The sequence below is a fragment of the Agrilus planipennis genome, unplaced genomic scaffold, assembly GCF_000699045.2.
Source record: "Agrilus planipennis isolate EAB-ADULT unplaced genomic scaffold, Apla_2.0 scaffold26, whole genome shotgun sequence".
Lineage (NCBI taxonomy): Eukaryota > Metazoa > Arthropoda > Insecta > Coleoptera > Buprestidae > Agrilus > Agrilus planipennis.
Genome location: NW_020439469.1, coordinates 277143 through 302972, shown reverse-complemented (window position 1 = coordinate 302972; position 25830 = coordinate 277143). Strand labels below are relative to the sequence as shown.

Sequence of the window (25830 nt, the reverse complement as noted above, 5' to 3'; positions counted from 1 at the left end):
AAACATTAAAACGACTGTTTTATTTTCAATATTTAATTTATTCTTATTTATTTACAGCATATATATCTTGTAAATACAGTTATCATCATTTAAAAACATCTTCATAAAGAAAGATCGTAAATATATAATAGGTACGTTTTGTTTACTATGTACAAAAATAACTAAATGATCAATTAAAATAGTACCTCCAAGGAAAGACAAATATCAGTCTCACAAATTAAGAATAAATGCACTAACCGCATAAACCCTTACGTAATAAAATAAGGATTAAAAAATATTTTTTTAACCTTGAAACTCATATTACATTTACGCCCATTCCTATCATGAAAGTCACTTCAATGTGATATTTTAACTGACGATGAGTTAACTCGATCTGGAACTATTAGATATTACTTTTATACAAAAATTAATTAGGTCGAGTAGCTATTTTACTGACGGTCCAAAATGTAAAACATGTGCTTGACTATAAATAGTACATGAAATTATACTTTTTCTTTTAAAAATATAAACACCTGTTTATTTTAAGTACACGTATAAACTGGCAGTTTTGTTAAAGGTATTTTGCTAATGCGGAAGGCATTAAGGGCTCTCATAAACCCAATGCATTAATTTTGCGTTCTCTCGCAGAATTGGTAATAATTTCCCAGGTCGTCAGATTTTTTTCACTCGTCAGAGTATCAATTCAGAACCAACCATCGTTTCCTGTCCGTGAACGCTGCCGTATTTTTGAAATAAAAAGGGGATTTTCCAAAGGGTATTGGAGTTGACGTCGAAGCTTAATCTTCGGCTTTTCTTTTTACTGCTTTTAGAGGTGGCAGTTCACTCTTTGCTCGTAAGTAACCATCAAGTCGAGCTGCAGCATAATCCTAAAACACAACAGAATTGTAAAGATTTCCTTATTTTTGTAATAGAAATACCTTAACACAGTATTTACTCGATAGGGTGAACCAAAAAATACCATTGTTCGCATAATTTTCTCATGTTAACGAATGTTATATTAATTATGTAACCAATAAACGCCTCTAATTAACAAAATAAACATACATAAAAGTCTAAAACACTAATCATTAATAGATAGCAACGGATATAGAAAGCAGTACCTATAGAAATATTATTTTTACCAAAGAAATCAGAAATTTTCATATATTTCTGGTTTTATTTAATTTTCTGTATAATCTCTTTTTCTCTTAAAATTGTTTTGTTTTGTAACTAGCAGGACGGTAATGCCGACATCATTCGCTTCTGCATATAAAACGCCTAACAATTTAATTACTAGACAGTTCAGCATTTGCAGAATAATAACATATCTAATAATTTTTAAAATACTTACTCAATTTTCTAATACCTATTTTAATTTTTTTATACTTTCAAATTTTCTTAAAAAGTTACATATGTGCTTTAAATAACTATCTATAATTTAGATAAAGTACATCTCTTCACTTACCCAATATCCAAAAGTAATTTGAGAATCGGTGTTGACGATTCCCCAAAGTGACCAAAAGAAATGTGAGGCAAGAGTAAAAACTTCAACTTCCTTTAGAACCTTTTTGGGATTTTCTTTCGATCCCACTTCGTTCAAGTACGTTTTAATAAAGCGCAGTCTTTGTGCTTCAGAAGGATAATTGTCTGGGCATTCCTCGAAATATGGAGGTTCTTTGAATGTATAATCGTATAGCCATTCGGCAAAGTGGTTTGCAATGTCGAATGCCCTATAGTTATAAGAACAATACTCGAAATCTAAACAAAAAATTAGTAAATTAATCGCCTAAAAGAATTTTTATTAACCCAATAAATCAAATTAACCTATTAATTTATTTTTCTATTACACTCAGAATAAACGAAATACCGTTTCCTAATATTCCACAAAAAAAAAAACGCACATCGTTACGGAATTTAAGGTGACTATGTTCCGTTTAGTTTAATTCCACTAAATTCGATTTGATTTTCTTTTACTTTATAGAATAAAATATTGTACTCACTCACCAATTATAACAATATTAGGGTTTCCATTTTGATCACACTCGCCGTTTTCTGCTACTAATATGTTTCCTTCTTGCATGTCATTGTGGCAGAAAACGACTGGACTATTTTCAGCTTCGATCCTTTGTTTAAGCCAAGCAGCTTCTTCCTTAAAATCGAATTTGGCAAGACGTTCGACTTGAGGGGGTACGTTACCTTTCTGTTTCACTTCCACAGTTTTTATCCATTTATCTATGGTGTCCCAGAGCCAGGTAGCGGCTTTATGTAAAGGCACCTGAAAGATTTTAAACACTGTAGTTGAATTCCTTTAGATCCAATAAAAAATTTAAACATGTTTTCCGTTTTTATACGACAAATGGAAGTTTTATGATGAGATGTTGTGTTTATTAACTTCAAAATGAGAAATATCAAATGAATAATTAACAGAAAACATGTTCAAATATGATAAATGAATGAAAATTCCTACGCTTGCCGGTTTCCTTCAGGAGGGTGGAAACAAACAATACGTTTTAGGGCCCAATTGGACGACGGTAGTGTTTGTTCCGCAACAAGTGATGCTAAAACATGGAAAACAAATACACCTGCATGTGTGGGATTCGATTTTTGTTAGCCCATACTTTAGATAAGTGTCATTTTTCTTTTTCACAAAACCGCCAATTAAAAAGAAACAAATCAAAGATATTAAAAAAATAGTCGTTAACCAAATTAATCATAATTAAATGACAATAATAACATGGTAAGTAAAAACATTATAAACAAATTTCTCTATTGATATTGTTTTATACGTACAATATACATGTTCGGCCCTTCAAATTTATAAACAAATGTTTATAAAACGCAATAGTTTTCTGATGCAGTAACTAATAATTTTGAATTGTGCAAAAAGTTAGAGGGAGTTATCATGAGAAATTTAGAAACAATATAACAATCTGATAATGACCTGTAATACAACTATGTCGAATGTACCAGAATGTATTTATTTTCAAATTAAAAATCGACGTGTTTTGCATCATAAGGTCACCTTCAATAGACAATTGAACCTTTCCTGTCCCATGGATTTTCATTCCCAACAGTCCTGCCTTTTCCATTAAGTCCATGAACCCTTCACAAAGAACTTCTGTTCCAACACCAACAAGTTCAATCCATCCAAAATCAAGTAAATTTGAATAACAAATGCAAATTGGTACATTCGCAAAGTTAACAAAAACAGTTAATTTCCATCAAACATAAATTATGATTCTCTTGACAACTCCATATCCATCCTCCAGCTTAATTTCAAAATACAGACACTTTGTAGCAAAGCACCGTTTAAACATTAACAAAAGTTGATTTCAAATAAAATTTTTTTTAATTTCACTAACGTTAAGTTTATAAGAAATTTAATAATAATCTTTACTCTATTATTATTACCTTTTGCTATCTAGGCACTGCAAATGAACAATTTTGTTAATTGGCCTTGAAGAGAAACGTAGATTATTGATATTTACCACCAATTTAATAAATTAAAGCGATATAAGCTACTTTACTTAAAACACATTAAAGAATTTCAAATATGTTACCAAGTTTAGCCTAACTTATAAATACCTACCTTATCACTTTAAACTGTCATGTTTTGATAAATATCTTTTTAATTTTTCTTATCATACTAATAAAAATTATAATACTTTTGAGAAAACAAAAAGCTAGTTTAATCAGTTCGCTTTCTTCGTAATCAACTATATTTTTTATGTAGGTATTTAAGTATTTATGTAAGTTAGATATTGATGAGATTATTGAATAACGAATTTTCTAGAATGCTTGGAATGACAAATAGATACAATACGGAATGATTCGGTGTAATCGATCACTTCATTAAATTCCAAAACATTTAAATCAAATAGACAAACAAGACCAAAAATACTATTTCTCCTTTTCTTCATCTCTGAGAAAAGTACTAAATAAAGCTTTAAGAATCCTGAAAACTATGCAATGGCTTAATGAAAACTCTTGAAGGTCATTTTCTGTTTGACATGAATTTGCGTTTTCGAATAATGAGACAGGATAGAGGAAAGAATAGACACATGTCCTCCAACTGTATTATTTTGTACAGATGTAAAAACATTGTTTTCCTGCACAAGTTATCTATTTTACGAGCACAATCAATGTTGATGCCCTAATTATTGACGAAAGAAGTATTTTTAGACCTTTAACTAAATAATAACGTCCAACTAGGTCAGTCTTCCCATCTTATAAATGCGAAACGGTACTGCATACGTGATCTAAACAGTACACCATATAATTATTACAACATGTGTTTATCTGCGCATACTTTACGGAAAAATTTCGAAATAAACAAACCATTTTATCTGGTTATATCCAGTATCAGGCACAAACAGTATCAACAGCATTTCCAACTTCCGTGTGGAAAATTTTCATTCCATTTTATTCACATAATCGGTTTACAGTTTCTTATCATATTAGAGAAATATGTACGTGCCACAAGTGCGGGTTAGATTAGATACGTATGATGCTGAAGTGGCGAATAAAGGAATGTATTCTCCTAACAAATATCTAAATGTAAATAATAATTGTCATTTACATCAAAAGTAAAATATTATATTTTATTGTTTACCTACAATTTCAATAAGATCGGATCTTTCATATTTGTACGTCTCAGTTGCATAATATGTATATTCCAAGCATTTTTACATTTTTACGAAATGATTATGTAAATAGAATATTAATACGGTTTTTCAGTTACTTTTTATGTGAACATTACATTATTAATGCAAACTTCATGACAGAGAATTGCTCCATCTCTAGGAAGTATAGGTACTATTTCTTCTCCTAATTTAAGCAAATCGAAATCGTGGATTATCACACTGTCAGATTTAATATCACTATAAACAGGATATTCGATAAATAATCAATTAAACTCGACTAATACGAAAATAAAGAATTAAAATCACCTAAAGTTTCAAAATCACAGCCTAACCTTCACGAGGTGAACAACCTAAAAAAACACTTTTTGTCTTAGAAACTCTTCTAAAAGCGTTTATTTGAAGTCACTCAAAGCAGGTACGTAAAAAAATTAAGAAGTCGACTAGTAAAATGATTGTCTTAAATATTATAACAGATTTAAGGTATACACTTGAAGAAACTTTTTGGTGATTATATTATTAAAACAAATAAGGATGAAACAAATTAAAATTAAATCAATTCTAAAACAATTTTTATAACAATGTGATTTGTTATTTATTAGAAACCTACACAATTGCAGTTTAACTTTTAACACGTATTTAAAGCGTTCATTTTCTCATTATTACAATATTTTAAATCGGTATAGGTACTTTATTTTTCACTTTGATAGCAGCAATAACCAACAATCACAAAAAAGGCGACGACGTTCCTGATACCACAAGGTTGTTGTATCGTATGTTGTTATTATGTCCCGTTTGTATTGACAAGTCTAAACATAGATTTGAAGTGAAAGCTGATTTGATATCATTTTACTATTATTTTATACTTTTAATAATAAATTAGTTGGATAGAATATCAATAAAGAAAGAGATATGTTGTTAATAAGAGAATTTTTGTTAAGTAAACATTTTCTTTCAACTAATTATTGTGTTGTTTCTTCTAAATAGGCCATGTAAATTTATTTGACATACTTATTCTAAAATAAAACTGGTTTTATTATTTTAGATACCTTCTTACATTTATATTGTTGCGGTTTTGTACCTTAGTTCCTGCTTAATTTTATTTATCAATATATCGAATCCAAAAATAAGCATTTTTTAGCATATTGTACGCATGTACATTATTATAACTTCTAAATTTAATGATTCCCAAAGGCAGTTAACTAAAATTTTTGTATTCTGATTACGTTTCTATATTTAGCTCAATTGGTCGAATTACCTATGATATTACACATATTTTCTTTAATATTAAAAGCATCCACTACGATTTAGTTAAGTACGGGCTAACGTATACGTTAAAAACAAAAATAAAAAAAAAGACATAAGAGGCAAGTAGTTATTTCGAAATATTTTAATATGACATACCTCCATGCAATGAATCGCAGCAATTTTCTTTGCAATAAGGACCGATAACGTATCGTCAGCTAATTCTCTAAGCTTCAGAGGTCTTGCTTTGATGTACTCCTCAATTCTTCCACCTGGGAATATTCCATGAAGTTTTGGTCCCAATCCTCGTTCTGACAAAAGAGTGAATATAACACTTTCGGTAATGAGAGCCTCAAGCGCCCTCTCTCCGTGAGTTTGACCATAGAAACGAATAAGTACTTCTTTTGGACACAGATGATTTTGCTCTTTCTCAATTAAATCTTGCGGTAATGATATGTAATATAAAAGGTTCGATAGACCTCCGCTGTAGACAAAGAAAATAATGTAGATTAATAAATATTATAGGCTAACCTTTATTTTACCCATAATTAGTATTAAATTTTTGCAATGCTTACCTAGGTAAATACCGTTTCAGGGTCGTCTGACCAATGTCACAACTGTTACCCTTTCAAATATAATGTGTGCAAGTACTGTTACCGGATGTATTATAATTTTAAGGCTTATGCATGTCAGCACTTAAACGAAAAGAAATTTTGTTTTTAAAATACCACTGATAAAACACCTTGCACTGCAATTATGCTAAATGTAATGTTAAAATTTAGCGTAACATAAATAAAACTGTTTCAATGGAAATTTGATCGGTACACAGGGTTTAACAGAAATAAGTACCGAGCTTTCAGTAAGCGATAGAGCACTATAAAATATAAAAATTATGTAAACGTTTGTATATCCAAAAGTTCATCGTTGTTGAAAGTACAGGTAAATTCAATTCCGGCACTGGTAGAAAATACGGCCCGCAAAGCTGTACTCAATCAACATTACTATTACTATTACTAGCATCAGGGTAATATTTATTTTTATGTTATTTATTATTTATTTATTTTTTTAGTTCAATAAACTAATTCAACAATGCAACATCAATCTTTAGAGTAAGTACCTACGTATGTCACTGTAGAACAGTTCTTGTTACAATAATATGACATGATACTTCGAAGACAATCCTAAATATAGTAAACGCGAAATAACAGGGAACGTTGACTCCTTTCATGTGACAGTGCAGCAAATTTTAAAGGAACAGTTGCTGCATCCTTGTAATTTGCAACGAGTGCTGCATAGCCTATTCTTTTCTAGAAACAAATTTGCTTCACGCGGGTTGTAATTTTGAATTTTCACAATAATTACTGTTGTTGAGACGCAATTTAAATATCGTACATTCTTTCAAGAACTGTTTTCGGTAATTGTGTGGTGCGAAATTTTTGGAGACTTGGTAGGTTTACTCATAACCACCCGCAAAAAAAGGTAACACACCTTGACAATACTTCAACAATGGTAGTGTTTTTACATTTATAGTGCTGCCTGTAATATACTTATTTAATTTGTTTAATCTAAACATTAAAGGGGCACTGAATTGTTTATGTTCTTCTTATACGTTCGATAATCGGCAACGTTTACATTGTCTGTCGATGAAGTTGTCCTTGAGTGTTAATTGTAGTACACTATATTGTGATTGTCTAAAAATTTTTTGCCCTTAATCACGTTGTTGAACTCACCATGCGATTGCTTACTACATCTAGTTTACACCCTCCGCACTTATATCTGTTACACCCTCTATATGTACCTACACTTAAATATTACTCTCTATCAAAATCTCTCTTTCACGAATTTAGACGAATCAGATTTGGCCAGCAAGAATAGTAAAACTCTTGCTATTGGGATCCGTAAAATGGGAGGAGCCTAAAAACATGGCGCCGATTAGGGAATATTTATCGAAGTTCCTATAGTGTTCTGTGCAATTTCCAAGTTTTTAAATTACGATAAAATGATAAGTATTGACACAATATGTGTTTGGGCTGACACAAAGCCTCGGAAAGGAAATTTCGTTGAAGGTGAGCGTGTTTTTAATGCCAATCACATTATAAAATTCGGAAATAACAAATCCGGAAGCTAGCCTTCAAATTCCGTCAAGTTTACTGCCTACTTTTTACAAACTTCGGATTTAAAAAGTGATTCACGTTATATAATTGGTGAGGTGATTCTGGGTGATTTAAGCAATATCATATCAATGACTTGCACGTGCAAAGCCGATTTAAGAGAACGTTGCAAACACATTATTGCAACTTTGTTGTATTGCAGCAGGTAGGTTCTTAACCTCAAAATACTTATATCGTATCATTAGAATTGTGTTAAATCAATTACACAGGAATAAATAATTTCTCACTTTATAATTTTAGTATGATTCTAGTTTTAAATATTAAGGTTATGGCTGATGGTAAATACTTGCTGAAATATAATCATGTGCATTAAAATGACGTGAACAAATTTTTATTCCGGAATTCACTTCTTTGATACCTACTGCTTTCATCCAAGCTTCTATTAGTTTACTTTTTTCTCTAATTTTCCGAATATATTTTTTACATATATAAAACGGTTAGTTTTTATTGGAAAGTAGTTAATGTAGGTGAAGAGTGAAGATCTATGTCTGAAGTGCTATTGCAGCTTTTCACTGAACATATTAACTTTTTATTTGATTTAACTTTAGAAGAAAACTTCGTCGACTCCATCATCAAAAAAATTTTTACTTTTTTAACGTGTTTTATTATTTTAATAAACAATTTTACAATTTGCGTGCACAGTTCATATGTAAATTTTTCCCTCATTCGAGTTATAAATTTTGCCACCAGATGGTGTATGCCCATTTGACGGATCCCAATACACAAGATGAGAGGGAAGGCAGTAAGAAATTAACAATACAAGAAGTTAACAAGCAATACAAAAAATCTTGTTTTATGCACCATTATTAAAGGCATAGTGCAAATGAGAAATCTAACGAGTGATATCTATATAAATGAGTGAGGCACATAATTAAATAATTGTCGAAACAACTAAGGATGTATACCTCCTACTACATGCATACTGTGTTACTATGAATAAATAAATTGCTTATATACAAGGCTTGTTTAAACAATTAGAGTAATACTTGAAAATTCCTTACAATTTCTTTGATTTGCATACCGTATTTGATATGCATCAAAATAAAGTGCTACCCAATTAGAATACAAATACAACAGTTTTAAAATATTTGCTTTAGATTAAAAATTTGAAGAAAAAAAAAGCATTTCCTACAATCTAAAACAGGGAATCGAACTATAATAGCCTCCAATAATGCAGATACGTACTTATTATTTTTAATGGTTTTGAGTTCAGTTATACCAAACCTGACTTGACAACGGGTCATAAAAAGCGATAACATTGTTTACATTGTAAATAAGGTGATAACGATAGAGTTGAAATTGACTATGAACCTATCTGTAGATATTTTGCAAAATTGCAAAATTTCATATACCTGCATACGTAGGTATCTTATAAAATATGTACCTGTTAACAATGTGCAATAACGAGTTAGATAAAGTACTCGAAACAAATGATAAGAAGAGCACGTGTACCACAATAATACGTTTAGAAATATTTATCAGTTCTGAGCGTTAACGATTAATTTTTACAACTTTATGCTAACTTATACTAACGATTTAAAGGTCAGAACGTTTTATACATATATATACAAAAGCGCTTGACAACAAATGATTATTAGGTGGAACTTATTATAAAACAAAACTGGCAAAAATGAAGAATTATTATACCATTTAAATTACACTTACAATGTGCGTATATCAACCGCAACAGCAATACACAAAAAGGTTTACTAATTATATCTTTGCAGAAAAATATACCTTTCTCGTCATCATCATAAAGTCGTCATTCCTAAGACTGATTGGACACGCATCCTGAGCTAATCTTTACATTTCCCTAAACTAAAACTGTAACATCCCACATCCTTAACTATTTGTAAATCTAATCTAATCTAATCTAATCTAGGTCTACCTCTACATCTCTTAACTCCTGTTTCTGTATCTAATATGTCTAGCCCTTTATGCCGGAGAAGGTTTTCTATCAACCTATATCTTGCCTATTTCTTATTGACTTCCATAGAGTCTAATTCTTTCTAATACCTTTTCATGTCTAGCCTTCTCTATCCACGTTATCCTCATCATTCGCCTCTAACTCCTCCGCCGCACCCACCGTCCATGTTTTGTACCCGTATAGCGCTGCGCTCCAAACATATGACCACCTTTAAAAATATTTTTCAAATTTCTAAATTAACCGTTCGTGAGCATGGAAATGACTTCTTTTTATTGAAGACGACTCGACCCTGCGCTATCATCTGCTTTATATCCCTACTACTCCTTCCGTCCGGACTTATCTGACTTCCTTAAAGATACCGAAAATCTTTTCTAGAAAAGTAATTTTATCCTTGAAATTCCCAATAGAAGTTTGAACTATATGTAGTTCGAATGAAATTTATTGTAAAGATTGTGACAAACTAGGAGCTCAATTCACGTTAGGTTCAAAGATCAGTTATATCGTGTAAGATTTGGTAGAATAGAAAAATCCAGTTGTTAATCATGAGCCATTATTCGCCTAATCATTTATATTGTTTAGTGTATTATTTGATAAGCGGAAACCAGTCGGCCCGCTCTTATATTGGGCACAATGNATTTTCATATTCTTATTTATAAAAGGACTTACTTAGGACTGACGACCTTATGATGATGATGATGACATAAAATCGATCGAACTCTCTTAACATGACAAGAGTCCTCTCCGTAACTTAGATATTTAGTCTAATTTAATTTGTCATGTTATTATCTTACAGTCCTCTGAACACTGCAGTTACACTTCGAGTTACAACATAAGTTAAATGTTCAACGGTTCAACTTTTCTTATAGAATTCTTCAGTCCTGCTTGTTGCCAAGAGGTACTTGGCTTGGGTTATTTAGAGCGTTCTACAACACCGCCAAAATTTTTTAATCTTCCAGATCCAAAATTCAATGATTTTTAAAACACTTATTTTGTTTTTTTTTTATCGTATATATACATAATTATTATTAAAAAAAATTAATTATGACTTAAATAATGAACTTTTCCTATTTTTAAAATGTGATAGAATGAAGATGCAAATGAATTATATAATTTGATTTTTACAATGTACGTATCGTAGATATGTTAATTACGTCAATAAACATTCATATCTATCTCACTTTTTCTAATAACATGACAGTATGTTTCTTTATATTGTTTTTAAAACGTCTCTATAACAAACTGTATTGATAAACCTTTTTGTGATAAAACAAACGAATAATTGTACAACGTTGAACTAATAACATAATATTTATTATTTCAAGCATAAAATGATGTACCTACGAAGTTGTTATTAGTGTTTTACCATTACATGGAGTTATTTTATATTTATATAGTGAGTCTACTTAAGTTGGCAGCATATGGGAAACTTTTATTATTAATCTTATAAAAAAATGTTATTCCTTATAAAAAGTCCTGCTTGGTCTTCATCACATACATGTTTTGGCAGAAAATACGAAATGAGTGTAACAGTAAAGTATACCTTTATTTTTGAAAATAGCAGAAACCTTTATAAAAAAAAGTTGTGGCCATTAAAATAGGGTGATTGAAAGAACATTTTCTCAAAGCTTCATTATTATATACAAAAACTATAAACACCTGTGTGTCCCTTGCATTGAATGAAATAAAAGAGGTTCCTTTTGTCAAATAGCACTTATATATGTTGAAAGATTTTCTTACTTAACATTGAAAACAACTACGTGCATTTGGTCCTTCAAGCCGAATGTGCGCAAATAAGCTAAATTATTTTATTAAGTATAAACATCAAATAAGTATTCCTATAATATAGTTTTTTAAATCCTGTACTTATTAAAGGGCATTTTGTTGCAGAATAATCCCGAAGTATACATTTAAAACTTTCTAGAATACCCACTATAATAATTGATACATTTAGAATTTGATACTTCACGATACTTATTTATCTAGAAGCAGTTTCAATTCAAGAGCGTTAAATTATGGAAGGTCATAGTATTTTAGCAAAATGTTATTTTCCACAATTATCTAATAGATATTGGGATCCGTCAAATGGGAGGAGCCTAAAAACATGGCGCCGATTAGGGAAAATTTACCGTAATTCCTATAGTGTACCGTACAATTTCCAAGTTTTTAAATTAGATAAAATGATAAGTATTGACACAATATGTGATTGGGCTGACACAAAGCCTCGGAAAAGAAATTTCGTTGAAGATGAGCGTGTTTTTAATACCAATCACATATAAATTTCGGAAATAACAAATCCGGAAGCTAGCCTTCAAATTCCGTCAAGTTTACTGCCTACTTTTCACAAACTTCGGATTTAAAAAGTGATTCACGTTATATAATTGGTGAGGTGATTCTGAGTGATTTAAGCAATATCATATTAATGACGTGCAAAGCCGATTTAAGAGAACGTTGCAAACACATTATTGCATCTTTGTTGTATTGCAGCAGGTAGGTTCTTAACCTCAAAATACTTAAATCGTATCATTAGAATTGTATTAAATCAATTACACACGAATAAATAATTTCTCACTTTATAATGTTAAAAATATTAAGGTTATGGCTGATGGGAAATACTTGCTGAAATATAATCATGTGCATTAAAATGACGTGAACAAATTTTTATTCCGGAATTTACTTCTTTGATACCTACTGCTTTCATCCAAGCTTCTATTAGTTTACTTTTTTCTCTAATTTNTATTGTTTTAAAATTTAAAAATAATAGATATCGTAAATAAAATAATTCGAAATGGGCTGTATTCCTATGTAAATTTTTCCCTCATTCGAGTTATAAATTTTGCCACCAGATGGTGTATGCCCATTTGACAGATCCCAATAGGCTCATTAAAGTTATAAGGTTTAAATCAAATTGGCAAATGTGGCTAAAAAATTGTATTTACATCTACCTATGTATGACTACTGCATTTTCTCAGCAATGTATTAATCGTAAGATTCTATTTATAGCAAATGTAATATATATTTTCTCTTTGTAAGTATTGGTGCATTAATAAAGTGAAAGTTTAATAACCTTTACGAGAGAGCAACTCGCTCAAAAGAATTTTGCTAGAATTAGAAGTCAAAAATAATATTTATGCTTTTTAATTTCCAATTTGCGAGTCATAGCTTTTTAACATCCACGTTTCTCTTAAACAGCTAGAATGAAAGATACTTTTATTTACTTTTAACAAAAGTTTACGTACCTACCTATAATTTTCTTACAAATAAAATATAATTTATTCCTAGTATGTATATAGTTTTTATGATAAGTATAAAAAGAGAACTGCTTATTAAATAAACGTTCTTTTTTCCCACATTAACTCTAATTAAGCGTTAAAACTCGAAACAAATATTTGTATGTCAGAAAAACGATAAGATTGTACTTATATGCATAGCCTAAGAGAAAATTAATTGACCGGAAACTGCATAAGGACCACAGTTTCTCATTTAGAAGATATAGTCTAGTCAACAAGTACCATTTGGTCGAATTCGGGACTGAATACACCTAAATTATGGACAAGGTGTCATTCTATTCGTAATTACATCTAGAATGTTTTAGAAAAAAAAATGGGGTTGATAATAATTAGAAAAGTTATAAACGATTTAGCAAAAAAGGAGACTTTCATTTTTTGCAAATATATGAAATTTTTTTACAGATAACGGAAATCGGAAAAAGTTTCTTGAAGGGAAGGAAATTTCCCAAACAAAGTCCCACAATTCGGGACTGTATCATTAATATTTGTAATTTTAATTGAGAGATGAAAGTAGGGCTTGAAAACGAGTGATTCGGGTCCCACGCCTGTCGCTTAATTTAGACACAAATTAAAATTATTTTTAACTCATTAAATCTGAATATTAAGGAAAGAAAAAATTCAGATATTTACTGGATACTTAAACAAACAATAATCCGTGGGCAAAACATTTTTACCTCAATTTTTCCAATAACTATACTTTTGTTAATCAAAAACATTTTCCAATCTGGAAAACAACAAAAATACCCCGATAATTTTTAAAATAAAAGTCTGGACTTTTTTTTTACTTCTGGGAGCTATTCTTTTAGCTACATTATTTACAACTTTTCTAATTTTCATCAACCCTACATGGTCTTTTTTTAAGAAAACATGCTAGATGTCATTGTGAATCGAATAACACCTTGTTCATAATTTTAGGTGAATTCAATCCCGAATTCGACCAAATGGCACTTGTTGACTAGACTAATAAAGATAAATATGAAAGCAATAATAATAACAGTTAGGAATATTTAAATAACACCTTACTTTATTTTTCATAATGCTACTAACACAAAACTAACTCTAGCGATAATATGTAATTGACTTTAATGCAAGCTCACCTAATATGCTTGAAGACGATGTTTTCAGGGGTCACATCCTTCCAGGAATCGTGGAGATAATCTCTGCAGATCCTGGCTGCCAACTCCACCATCTCCTTGTTGTCGGCAGGATTCTGTTGGTAAAACGTACTTTTAATTCGTCTTGATAATTTAGGCATTTTTACTCCACAAATGTCGTTTACTTTCTCAATATTAAAAACCCGAATAAACAAACGTAAGCGCATAAAAATTGATCAAATCTTAGTAAATTTTGAAATCGTTCTTTTTGTTTATTTAAAGAAAACTGGGACGGTAAGTTTAACGCTCTTTCTACATGCGATATTCCTTCTGCCAGACGAATCAAATAGGAATCAATAAGTCAGGCCTTGCGCTGTTTTTAACAGGATAATTCATTGAGTAAATTGAAGAGATCTAATAAAACCTACATTAAATAATTCCTTTGGACAATGAGTAATCGCCAGTCATAAACTAAATTACTTAATGATGTTTAAAACTAAACTGACAATACAGAGGGTGATCATCGTGTAACTTATATACAGGGCGATTAATCAAAACTTCTAAAAAGTTGAAAGTAAATAGAGAAAGCAGAAGGTATCGATATGAAAATGTTTTCCGTTCTACCGGAAGTACACTATTTTAAATCGAATGATCCATTTTTAATTATTTCTTTGAATTTTATTAATTTAACAGCAACTTTTGCGAAGATGAAATGCTTCTAACATTAAAGCTAAAATTTTTCGAGGTAAAGTTAATTCAAGATAAAAATTTTAGTAGAAAGCAGCCACAAAAATTGTATTTTTTCGGGAACCAAAAAGTTAGTGCTTCAAAATTTTTTTTATGTACCTATGTAAAAACCCTAAAACTCCCTCTTCCTTTAGAAACTTCCACTAAAAAATGATTACATAAAAATATCTGTCATTTGTTTTAACAGTACTACGTAGGTAATTACGTCGATTTTAAAGAGATTTTTTGGGAAGTATGTTCTTGGTTAACATTTTGTCAAAACTATACATAGGACACGATTTGAAACATGCCGATTCTCATCAGCACGCCATAAAAACTTCTGGCAAATTACTATTAACCAAACCGAAGCTGGTGGTTATCAAAAATAATAATTAATCACACACATGTGGTGGCATACCATCCGTGGGTTACAACTTATGCGTTCATTAACTTGCGATAGTGGCAAATCTTTATAAATGACAGAGTATACTGCTCATCAATTAATCTAACTAATTATACTTTCTACAACTGTTTCAAACTTTAACTTTCTTACAGTAAATAACTATTGGGTTATTCTAAGTAAAGATGGACTGCAACCTTCCAGAATTCTTATTGATTAATAATATAGTACACTTTACGGCGATAATATTGTTTTAAAATTTAAAAATAATAGATATCGTAAATAAAATAATTCGAAATGGTCTGTATTCTGTCGAAACTGCCAGACGCGGATCGCGAGATTACGTAATCCTAAAATGTAGCATCTTGCTACAGATGGCGTTTACTGCGCCATTTGTAGTATTTTCTAAGATATCGTAAATGTTGATATCAATCAGTTTCTCCTTGAAAGTAATTTTTCGAGCAACCAATGAAATTATCGTAAAAGGCACTGTAAGGATATTTAACTTGATTTATGGAATGAGCGAATAATTATTATTATAAACAACTGTTACTAATTGCAAAGCTGACATGTTTTACTACCTAGTTTATAATACCATATAAGGCCGGTCGCATTCTTATGTAGACAACAAGTAGCAGATAGTTTTGTATTGGACATATCAAACAAATCAAAGAAAAAGAAAAAATAAACAAAAATACTGGATTCATCGACAAAGTGGGTAATATCAAGAAGTGCACGGGCAGAGAAATGACAGAATACCCAGAAAATATTGTATTTTTCTGCTGTTGCACAAATTTTATATTAAACGACGGAGTATCTTGCATATTCGCTGTTTATCGACCAGGCGATCAACGTCAAATGCGTTGCTTGAAACTGAGGCAAGAAATGTTCGACATGTCGGAAAATATGACTGCAGTGTTTGGTTGATGTACAAAAAAGATCAATAATATCAAAAAAAAAATCATTTCTTATTTGCATAGTACCTACAGTTTAGTATTACCTATAGTGTGAAAGTTGTAAATGTCTAAATGATGTTGGGGGTGATAGGACGGAGGTACTGAGGATGGGCGTTTTATGTAATAAGTGAGACTTTACAAATTTTCCTTTTTTAGCCCATCCCTGTTCCACTCTACTATCCAGACAATTACCAAAATTTTGTTAAAATCAAACATATGTATATAAGTAAGAATAGAAAAATATGTTAACGTTATAGAGGTGGATATTTAAAAGTCAATCGATATAATAAATTCTATGAGAAAAAAATCCCCCTAAGATGGCTTAAATACTAGGAGGAGGCCCTCACCATTAGTGCCGCACATGGTCTCCCGGCATGACCAAATTATATTTGCCTCATTAGGCCCCACAGGACATTAGACAAACCTCACAATAAAGTCTAATTAAGTAAGGTTGTCGGTAATCTTTTCAACGGATGAAAAGAAATCCTTTAACTTTATTGTATTTCATTCCCATCGGTACCTAACTTCGAACAAAACTAGCAAATACGTAGTAGGTGAAGTTGAAAAAATGTATGTACATACATACGTCAAATTTTATATACCTACTACAGTTGCTTATCTACTCTAATAATTGCGAACTTTGATATATCAATATCCGTGTTTACAAAGGAATCACAACTCAGAGGTCGTACTGCATACACTGTTACTTTATAGTTAGCTTCTAGAATTCTATAGAAAATGTCGAATTAAATAAAACAAACCTGTCATCTAATAGTAAGATAAATAATCACCAAGAGTTTGAATAAGGACAAAAACACTTACTTGAATTAACATTTACCTACGTATATTAGTTTACATATTTGAGTAGTGCCTATTTGAAAAAAATTTTTTTTGAATACATATTTAAATACCAATATCTATAAGTATTTAATATTTGTTAATATATTTAAATTAATATTTAAACTTATTTAATATTTAAATACGCATTTAATAATATGATATCTTAATCTTATCGAATTTTACCTACACTCAAAGGTTATTTCTTTTAGGTATTTCCAAGATAAAGCTGTTATGTTATAGCAACATGAATCAGTTAATTAATTTCATTTTTATACTAAAACGTCTAGGTAGCACTCTACCTCTAAGTTGTAGTATATTTCAAGCTTCGATTAAAAAAATATTGCAAAGCATTATTGCATGAAGCTTCCTAAATTAAAAACTATATCTCGGAGTTTTTTTTTAATAAAAAATTTTGCCACACCTCTAATTTTTAAAATAAGAAATGTTGCCATCCTTACATTAAAGAAACGTGTAAATTGTTGAAAAAATGGGTTGAAGTGTTTTCGAATTAAGGTTGAGTGCTTTTTCGTAAACATTTCCTGGAATTGTATTGTTTTTTTAACATTATCAAGTAGACTAAAAAATGACTAAAACATCAATTCCAAAAAAATAATACATTTTCTATTTAAGTAGTCTTAATACCGTCTTAAAATATTACCGATTGAACTAAAAATAAATGCATAATTCTAATATTGAAAATGTTTATAGCGTCAATGCCGATAAACGTATAAAACGTTAAAAACTAATATACTAGGTAGGTACACAACCTTTAAAAAAAAACGTTTCGTACTTGAACTAGTTTCTTACCTTCTTGTTGGCCAAGTAGGACATGATAGGTATTCAGGTAGTCGAGCACCAAAAATTAATCAATTTTAAATGTTAGTAAAAATTTTACTTAGAAAACTGACTTTCAAAATTAAGTACGATATAAAATCACAATACTACCAAGGATGCACTCAATATGAAATGCAGAATTTTGCTTTGCACAAATGCAACTGGGATAGTTTCGACAGTACTAAGTACAAACCAATAATGACGAATGAATCAACCTGCAGCGCTAATAAAGTAAACCGATATTTTAGATGCTGTACGGTTGGGTAGACGCAACGTGTGATATTTGTGAGATTGCGCAGTATTCATGTCTATGGTATGTACGTGCAGTGGTGACGTCACTATTAGGTGGAACCTCACAAACATTCACAAATCTGGAATCTCGATCATCTCAACACCATTCCAATGTTGCAGGGCAGGCTGCTGATATTTGCATTGTAGTCAGCGTAGACATTCCGCTACTATTTTCATTGTTAATATTAATTGTAATGTTTTTAACAATATTACGAACTAATCAGAGAGACATATTTTAGACGTTGAATCATGTAGATTTTATATTAGGAAGAACAAAGACAAAGAATTTTGGGATGTATTAAAAGACTGTGAAACAGAAATGTTAAATGAAAATTGGGGAGAAATTAATGAGATTAACGATTTTGAAAGAAAATTTAAACAGACATAATACAAATAAAACTGGATTAACTATAAATCAATTAAGAACAGCTGATAAGGATAAGGGAAGGAATAAAAGCAAATATTAATTTTAATGAAGAAATAGTAGTTATAAAATACGTAGTAAGGAGTTTTGTGTTAGAGTTGTATTTATATTCATTTTGTATTAAATTGATGACATTTTGTTTCAATATACATCACCCATTTACTACCAGTTATCATCATCATAAGGTCATCAGTCCTAAGACTGGTTGGACACGTACCTCCACTCTTTCCTATCCTGAGCTAAACTTCGCATTTCCCTAAAACTAGAACAGCCCACATCCTTAACTATTTGCGAACAGTAATCTAATCTAGGTCTACCTCTACCCCTCCTAACTCCTGTTTCTGCCTCTAATATGTCTCTGACTAGACCTTCATGCCTGAGAAGGTGTCCTACCAACCTATCTCGCCTATTTTTTATTGACTTCCATAGAGTCCTCTGTTCTCCTATTCTTTCCAATACCTCTTCATTTCTAACCTTTTCTACCCACGATATCCTCATCATCCGCCTATAACACCACATTTCGAACGCTTCTAACCTTTTCTTTTCCGCCGCTCCCACTGTCCATGTTTCGCACCCGTACAACGCCGTGCTCCAAACATACACCTTTAACAACCTTTTTCGAATTTCTAAATTAACCGTTCGCGAGCATAGAAGTGACTTCTTTTTATTAAAGGCGACACGACCCTGCGCTATCCTCTGCTTTATATCCCTACTACTCCTTCCATCCTCACTTATCTGACTTCCTAGGTATCTAAAATCAGCCACTTCTTCTAATTTTTCGTCTCCTATCTTTATATTCGCTCTTTCCCTACTTTTTCTTCCCTTGCATATCAGTATTTTAGTTTTACTTTTATTTATTTTCATACAGTACTGATCTGTCAGTACCGCTTCCATTTTATTTAAAGCTATCTCTAGGTCCTCCTTGCTAGATGCTAATACTGCTATATCATCTGCAAATCTAAGCATACTAATCTTTTGCCCTTGCACATCTATCCCTACAGTTGTACTGTCTTTAATGATGTTGATGGCGTCTTCGATGTATAGATTAAAAAGTAGCGGTGACAGTGTGCATCCCTGCCTGACTCCCTTCCTAATATTTACTTCTCTACGTTGCATCCCCAGCTCTATAACTGCCTGTTGCTCTTTATACAAACTAAGTATCACTCTTCTATCTTTGTAATTCATCCCTACATTTTTAAGTATATTTAACATCTTGTCCCATTTAACATTGTCAAAAGCTTTCTCTAAATCTACAAATCCTATGTACGCACCCTTTCCTTTTTCTATTGTTTTCTCTATTGCTACCCGTAAAGCTAGAATGGCCTCCCGCGTTCCTCTATTTCTTCTAAACCCAAATTGATCTTCCCCTAATAGTTCTTCCGCCCTTTTTTCCATCCTCCTCTGTACAATTCTAGTTAAGATTTTTGACGCATGGGAAGTTAAGCTAATTGTTCGAAATTTCTCGCACCTATCCGCGCCCCTCTTCTTAGGTAATGTTACTACTACGTTCCGTTTATAATCCTCTGGGACTTTCCCCGTTTCGTAAATGTGACTAACTAACTTAAACATACGATCTCTAACCTCTTGTCCTGCATGTTTTAGAATTTCCCCCTGTATCCCATCTACACCTGGCGCCTTATTATTCTTTAAATTTTTTAATGCTACATCGAACTCTTCTCTCATTATGGGATAACCAAGCTCATCTATTTCCACACTATCTTCCTTCTCTAATATATCTCCTAACTCAGGGCCTGCGTAAAGGTTCTCTAAATATTCTTTCCACCTATCTGCCTTTTCCTCATTTTCTATCAACATGACCCCTGCCTCGTTTCTTATATTATTACTACTGTATCCTACATCTCTAAAATTCCTTTTAATTATATTATAAGCCTCATCGGTTTTACCTACTTCAAACTTTTCTTCTACTTCTTTACACATCCTATCAATCCACTGTTCCTTAGCTGCCCTACACTTCCTAATTATTTCCCACTTTATAGCTTTATATCTTTTTTGCCCTTCTTCGTCTGTCCTGTTTTTGTATTTCCGCCTTTCGTCTATTAATCCTACAATCTCATTTGTTATCCAGGGTTTCCTACTTTCGTTTTGTTTAAGACCTAGTACCTCTGTAGCTGCTGACTTTAGACACGTTTTAATGCAGTTCCATTCTGTCTCTATGTCCCCGTCATTCGTTTCTCCAGCCGCCATTAGTATTTCGTCTGTCATTTTACCTAGCCTATCACGCGCTTCGTTACATTTTAGCTTTTCTAAGTCGAGACGTCTCCTACCTGCCCTCTTTTTCAGAATTTTGAATTTAAGATTGGTCTTCATAACTACTAAATTATGATCGCTATCTATATCTGCTCCTGGATAACTCCTACAGTCCTTCACTTGATTTTTAAATCTTTGCCTAACAAGTATGTAATCTAACTGATATCTCCCTAAATCACCTGGCATCTTCCACGTATAGCGCCTCCTAACGTGATGGTTGAATAAAGTATTCGCGACGGTTAAGTTATGTTTATCGCAAAATTCTATCAGCCTATCTCCCCTATCATTTCTATTGCCTAATCCAAAAGAACCTGCTATTGCACCCACTTTACCTTCACCTATTACTGCGTTGAAATCTCCTAAAACTATTAGGTTGTCCTGTCCTTTCACTAAACTTAACACGTCTTCTATATCTGCATAAACTGCTTCTACGTCTTCATCACTGTAAGATGATGTAGGCATGTAGACCTGCACTAATACCGTTCTTACCGGCTTTGAGTTTAATTTAACCATAACTATCCTATCGCTTTTTTGTAAATAACTTTCTACACTCTGCCCTACTTTCCTACGCATTACAATTCCTACACCTGAATTACCTTCTACAGATCCTGTATCGTATTACTCTAAAGTCCCCACTCCAGAAGTCTCCAGCTTCGGGCCAACGGACTTCACTTATACCTACTATATCAAATTCTAATCTATCCATCTCTACTTATAAATTGTCTAATTTTCCTACTTGCCTCATTGTTCTAACATTCCACGCTCCGACCTTATTGCACTTATTGATGACATCCCCCGAGGTAGTCCCCGTCCGGGCATCCGAATGGGGGACTAGTTTACGTCCGGATTGCTTTACCCCAGAGGACGCCATCATTTAATTTCAGGAGTTGAACGTTTTTAATGCTATAATTAATGAAATAAGTAATCAAAATCAACATGAAAAAATGTACCGTAAAACCTAAGGTAAGGTATATATTATTTGTGGCGACATTAAGAGATACAACTCTTTTTCTTTCGCCTCATCGTAAGGACTGCACTGATTTTGAGTCCTGCGTTTTTTATTTTTCCTCTACTCAAGAGAGATTTCAAGAATAATTATTACACCTCGGAGGATAAGGTGAAAATAGTTATCAAGTTCTGGAGGAATGTTTCACAGGCGGAATGAAAAACCCTGTTACACGTTGGGAGAAACGAGTGACTTTTAACAACTTTTATATTGCAAAATAAATATATGATTTCGAAACAAGAATTATCCCTACTTAAATATCAGAAGTAAATTATGACGAGTTTTTTTTAAGGGTTGCTTTTTAGTGAAAGCCAGTGGTGTTAGTAGAATTGCGAATCTTTCCAGAATTTCCTAGTATTTTTTAAAAAATTCCAAATATTAAGGGACTTTCCGGAAATTCTACTACTTTTTATGTTCCTGAATTCTCACGAAATTTTCTCAACAACCCCGGATATTACGCCGAGTTTATCAAATAGGTATATATTAGTAAAACAAATATTTTCATTAATACTTCTTTATTTTGTAATAGAACAATATTCACTACAATTGCTTCGCCTAACTTTGACTTTATTTGATGGTGAGTTGGGGAGACCGTTGCAAAAAGAGGTTCCTCTTCAGCCTCCTCTTAGGAATCATCAGAATTGGTGAGTGGCGGTTGGGGTGAGAAAGATGAGACGGACGAAATGAAGAGAAGTGAAAGACCATCTAAGAAATAGAATTATCATTACTACTGCCCTATCATTACCAACTGATCTAAGGAAATTCGAAATGGAACCAGTGTCCTCTCGAATGTTAAGCAATGGTCTAAACCTTTAAGCAATGCTGCTGGGTACGGCGCTTGTATTTAGTGTGTGAATTTATTCGCAGTCGACCAAATGATGGGTACCTATTTTACTATAATGTAATATGTGTCATAATTGGGTCCATAATATATGTATATATGCTCTTTTACCCCGTGCCATTTGAGTTCCTTATTGTAATTCCTCATTATGAGAAAATTAAGTAATTTATTGTATAGAATGTATTGAATATCTAAACTTGATGTATAATGTTTCTATCTGAGTAAAAAAAAGTTATTTTATTAAACAATTTAATTTTATTTATATGATGATTTCTTTCTTAAGTATTCCATTTTGTGTTGTATCAGCCTTTAAAGAACAGTAGTACAGGAAGGGTAGAGTTAAGATGAATAAATAAATGAATCAAACATGTTCACTGCAGGCTCGTGTCTCACCCACTTCTAATGTAGGCATTATTATTATTTTGTGGAGTCTGTGGTTTATTTTTTCTATTTCCTTACCAGTGTCCCAATTTTCTGGTTTGAGAGTGGGTAAGTTGACAGAATTAATAAATATTTATTAAAAAATATTAACTAGAGGTGAAATGTTTTCATCTAATAGTATATTTAATGTAGATCCAGTATTTGTTTTTGTTTAACATTTGTAATGGTGATGATGTAAAATCTCGGTTTTATCAATTTCACTTAAGCTAAACATCCTTTAGAAACAGATCATACATCTAATGATAAAGGTATTATATAATTCATGAATTAGATGTGGGTAAATTAAAAATTGATACATATCTCAATAACTGGCGATCAAATAAACAAAATCGAGACATTCTACTTACTATAAAACTTATTTACTACGGTCACGTGTTTCGCCCACTTCTAATGTGGCCATTATTAACGCGAGACTTGTGAGCGACACTCTTTTTGATTTATTTATTCCTTTACGCATTTGCCACAATCTACATTCTCTACTTTGACGTCCTGCTCCTCAAAGTTCTAAAAGTTCCAAAATGTATGACTATGAGACTGGTTATGGCTGTAGGTTAGAAGTGGATGAAAATGTGTCCGCAAGTAAAAAGTTAATGTTAACTAGGGTGAGGGTTCAAGCGGTGCGGCGCACCGGGGCCCCCGCAGTCGAGGGGCCCCTTAGCAGTTTTCTGTTTTCAAAAAATGACTTCTAAAAAAAACTATGCTGTTAGAGATGAGCTGAGTCAAACTACGAAATGAACATCATAATTTTTTATTTTACTTTTTTCTATATCAATTTTTGTCACAATACTCCATATATTTGATCAGGTACGTAGTTACATGGAATGCATACATCTCGAAATCGCGAATACTTCTACATTCATGGTTTCCTTAAATCCGTTGATATAATTATCATTGCTACCATAAAAAATTACTAATTGCTGACCATAAATCTATATCACCCGAAACATCACTATAGAATTCATTGCACAAACATCAAGTGCCTGCTCTTATTTCTAAAACGTTTTTTTTCTCGATTTGATAGCAGCAAAATCAACTGCCGCCCATGCCGACACCGCGACGTTGGCATCACCGTGAGAGGTTATCTGTCAGTGCTGCACGGGGAATCATCTATTCGTGAAATTAAAACATTTTTTTTAATGACATTTTTCTGATCATCAATTTTAAGAAGGGCCCCTTGCGGAATACCGCACCGGGGCCCCGAGCTCATCGCTACGGCCCTGAGGGTGAGTCTCCTTTTTAATTTATTTATTCCTTTACCACTGTCTCGACATTTTTCTTTCAATATGACTTAACGTAGGTTGACAGTTACCACCTGATGAAGTCAAAGTTTGACAAAACAATTGTAATGTTACAAAACAAATAAAATGCTTATTTACTGTGCTTATATACACATATTACAAACTTTGGTGATAACTAATTACGTATTTGTAAAGTATCACACACCTACTTATGCGAAATTATGAAATTACTTATTAAATACATATATTGTTTACTGTTTACTTAAAACGCAACATTAAAAATAAAAACATTTTGTATCTAAGTGTTGATTATTTACTGTCAAATTGTTTAGTAAAAACATCTCTTAGACATTAGGCACAAATAAATATTCCGAGTATTGTAAAATACCTAAGTAATTGTATATACACATAGATCATTTTAAAATGTTTCATGCTGACTCTTTAGGGTTTATTATCAGAGTAAAACGTACACAAAGTAGGGGAAATTTATGAAATGTGTAAGCAGTTTTTATTCAAGGCCAAAGTCATTTTAATCAAATAGTAAACATAACAATAGCGGAACAATATACAGCATTCGTTAATAAACATTATTTTATAAGTATTTAAAAATTCAGAAATTATCTAAAACTCTAGATAAATAAACTAATTAAATTACACTTTGACTTGCTTATTGAACTAATCCAACTTCCAGATAAGTTCCGGAATTCCTAGAAGTATCTGAACTACATACGCATTAAAGGATTCGTAAAATCGTCATATATAGAATAATAAAAGTGTAAAACAATTTAAATTACTGCAGCAAGTTATGTAGGTACTGTTAATTAAATCAAAAACTTTGAGATAATAATAAATACATAGTCTGAATAGAAATTCTGTGAACAAGTTTAAGAAAACATATATGTATATATTTTCTCTCAATTATGTTGACACTTTTAACCAATTTATAGTAAATTTTCATTGTGTGCTAAATAAATTCCTACTTGCACTTTGAAAATTTCTTTAAATACTTATAAATAACTAAGTAGATAATTGTTTGATATATTTCGAACATTAAAAAATGCTATTGTTTCATCATCATAGGGTTGTCAGTCCTAAGACTGGTTGGACACGTACCTCCACTCTTTCCTATCCTGAGCTAAACTTCGCATTTCCCTAAAACTAGAACAACCCACATCCTTAACTATTTGCGAACAGTAATCTAATCTAGGTCTACCTCTACCCC

General features: G+C 31.8%; 1 protein-coding gene across 2 annotated transcripts in view; it reads right to left on the bottom strand.

Annotated features, from left to right (window-relative positions):
* Window positions 1-288: 288 nt before the first annotated feature.
* LOC108740249 (choline/ethanolamine kinase) overlaps window positions 289-25830 on the bottom strand; it is a 51438-nt gene continuing 25896 nt past the window's right edge. The window contains exons 1-6 of one of the 2 annotated variants that reach the window (XM_018474503.1): window positions 18073-18335; window positions 14347-14459; window positions 6024-6348; window positions 1984-2254; window positions 1445-1737; window positions 289-866 (exon numbers count right to left, since the gene is read on the bottom strand). In XM_018474503.1, coding sequence (XP_018330005.1) covers window positions 777-866; window positions 1445-1737; window positions 1984-2254; window positions 6024-6348; window positions 14347-14459; window positions 18073-18096 — 1116 coding nt within the window. In that variant the 5' untranslated portion in view covers window positions 18097-18335 and the 3' untranslated portion in view covers window positions 289-776. Of the gene's footprint in view, window positions 867-1444; window positions 1738-1983; window positions 2255-6023; window positions 6349-14346; window positions 14460-18072; window positions 18336-25830 lie in introns of those variants that run through there. The other variant, XM_018474509.1, reaches the window with a different exon arrangement.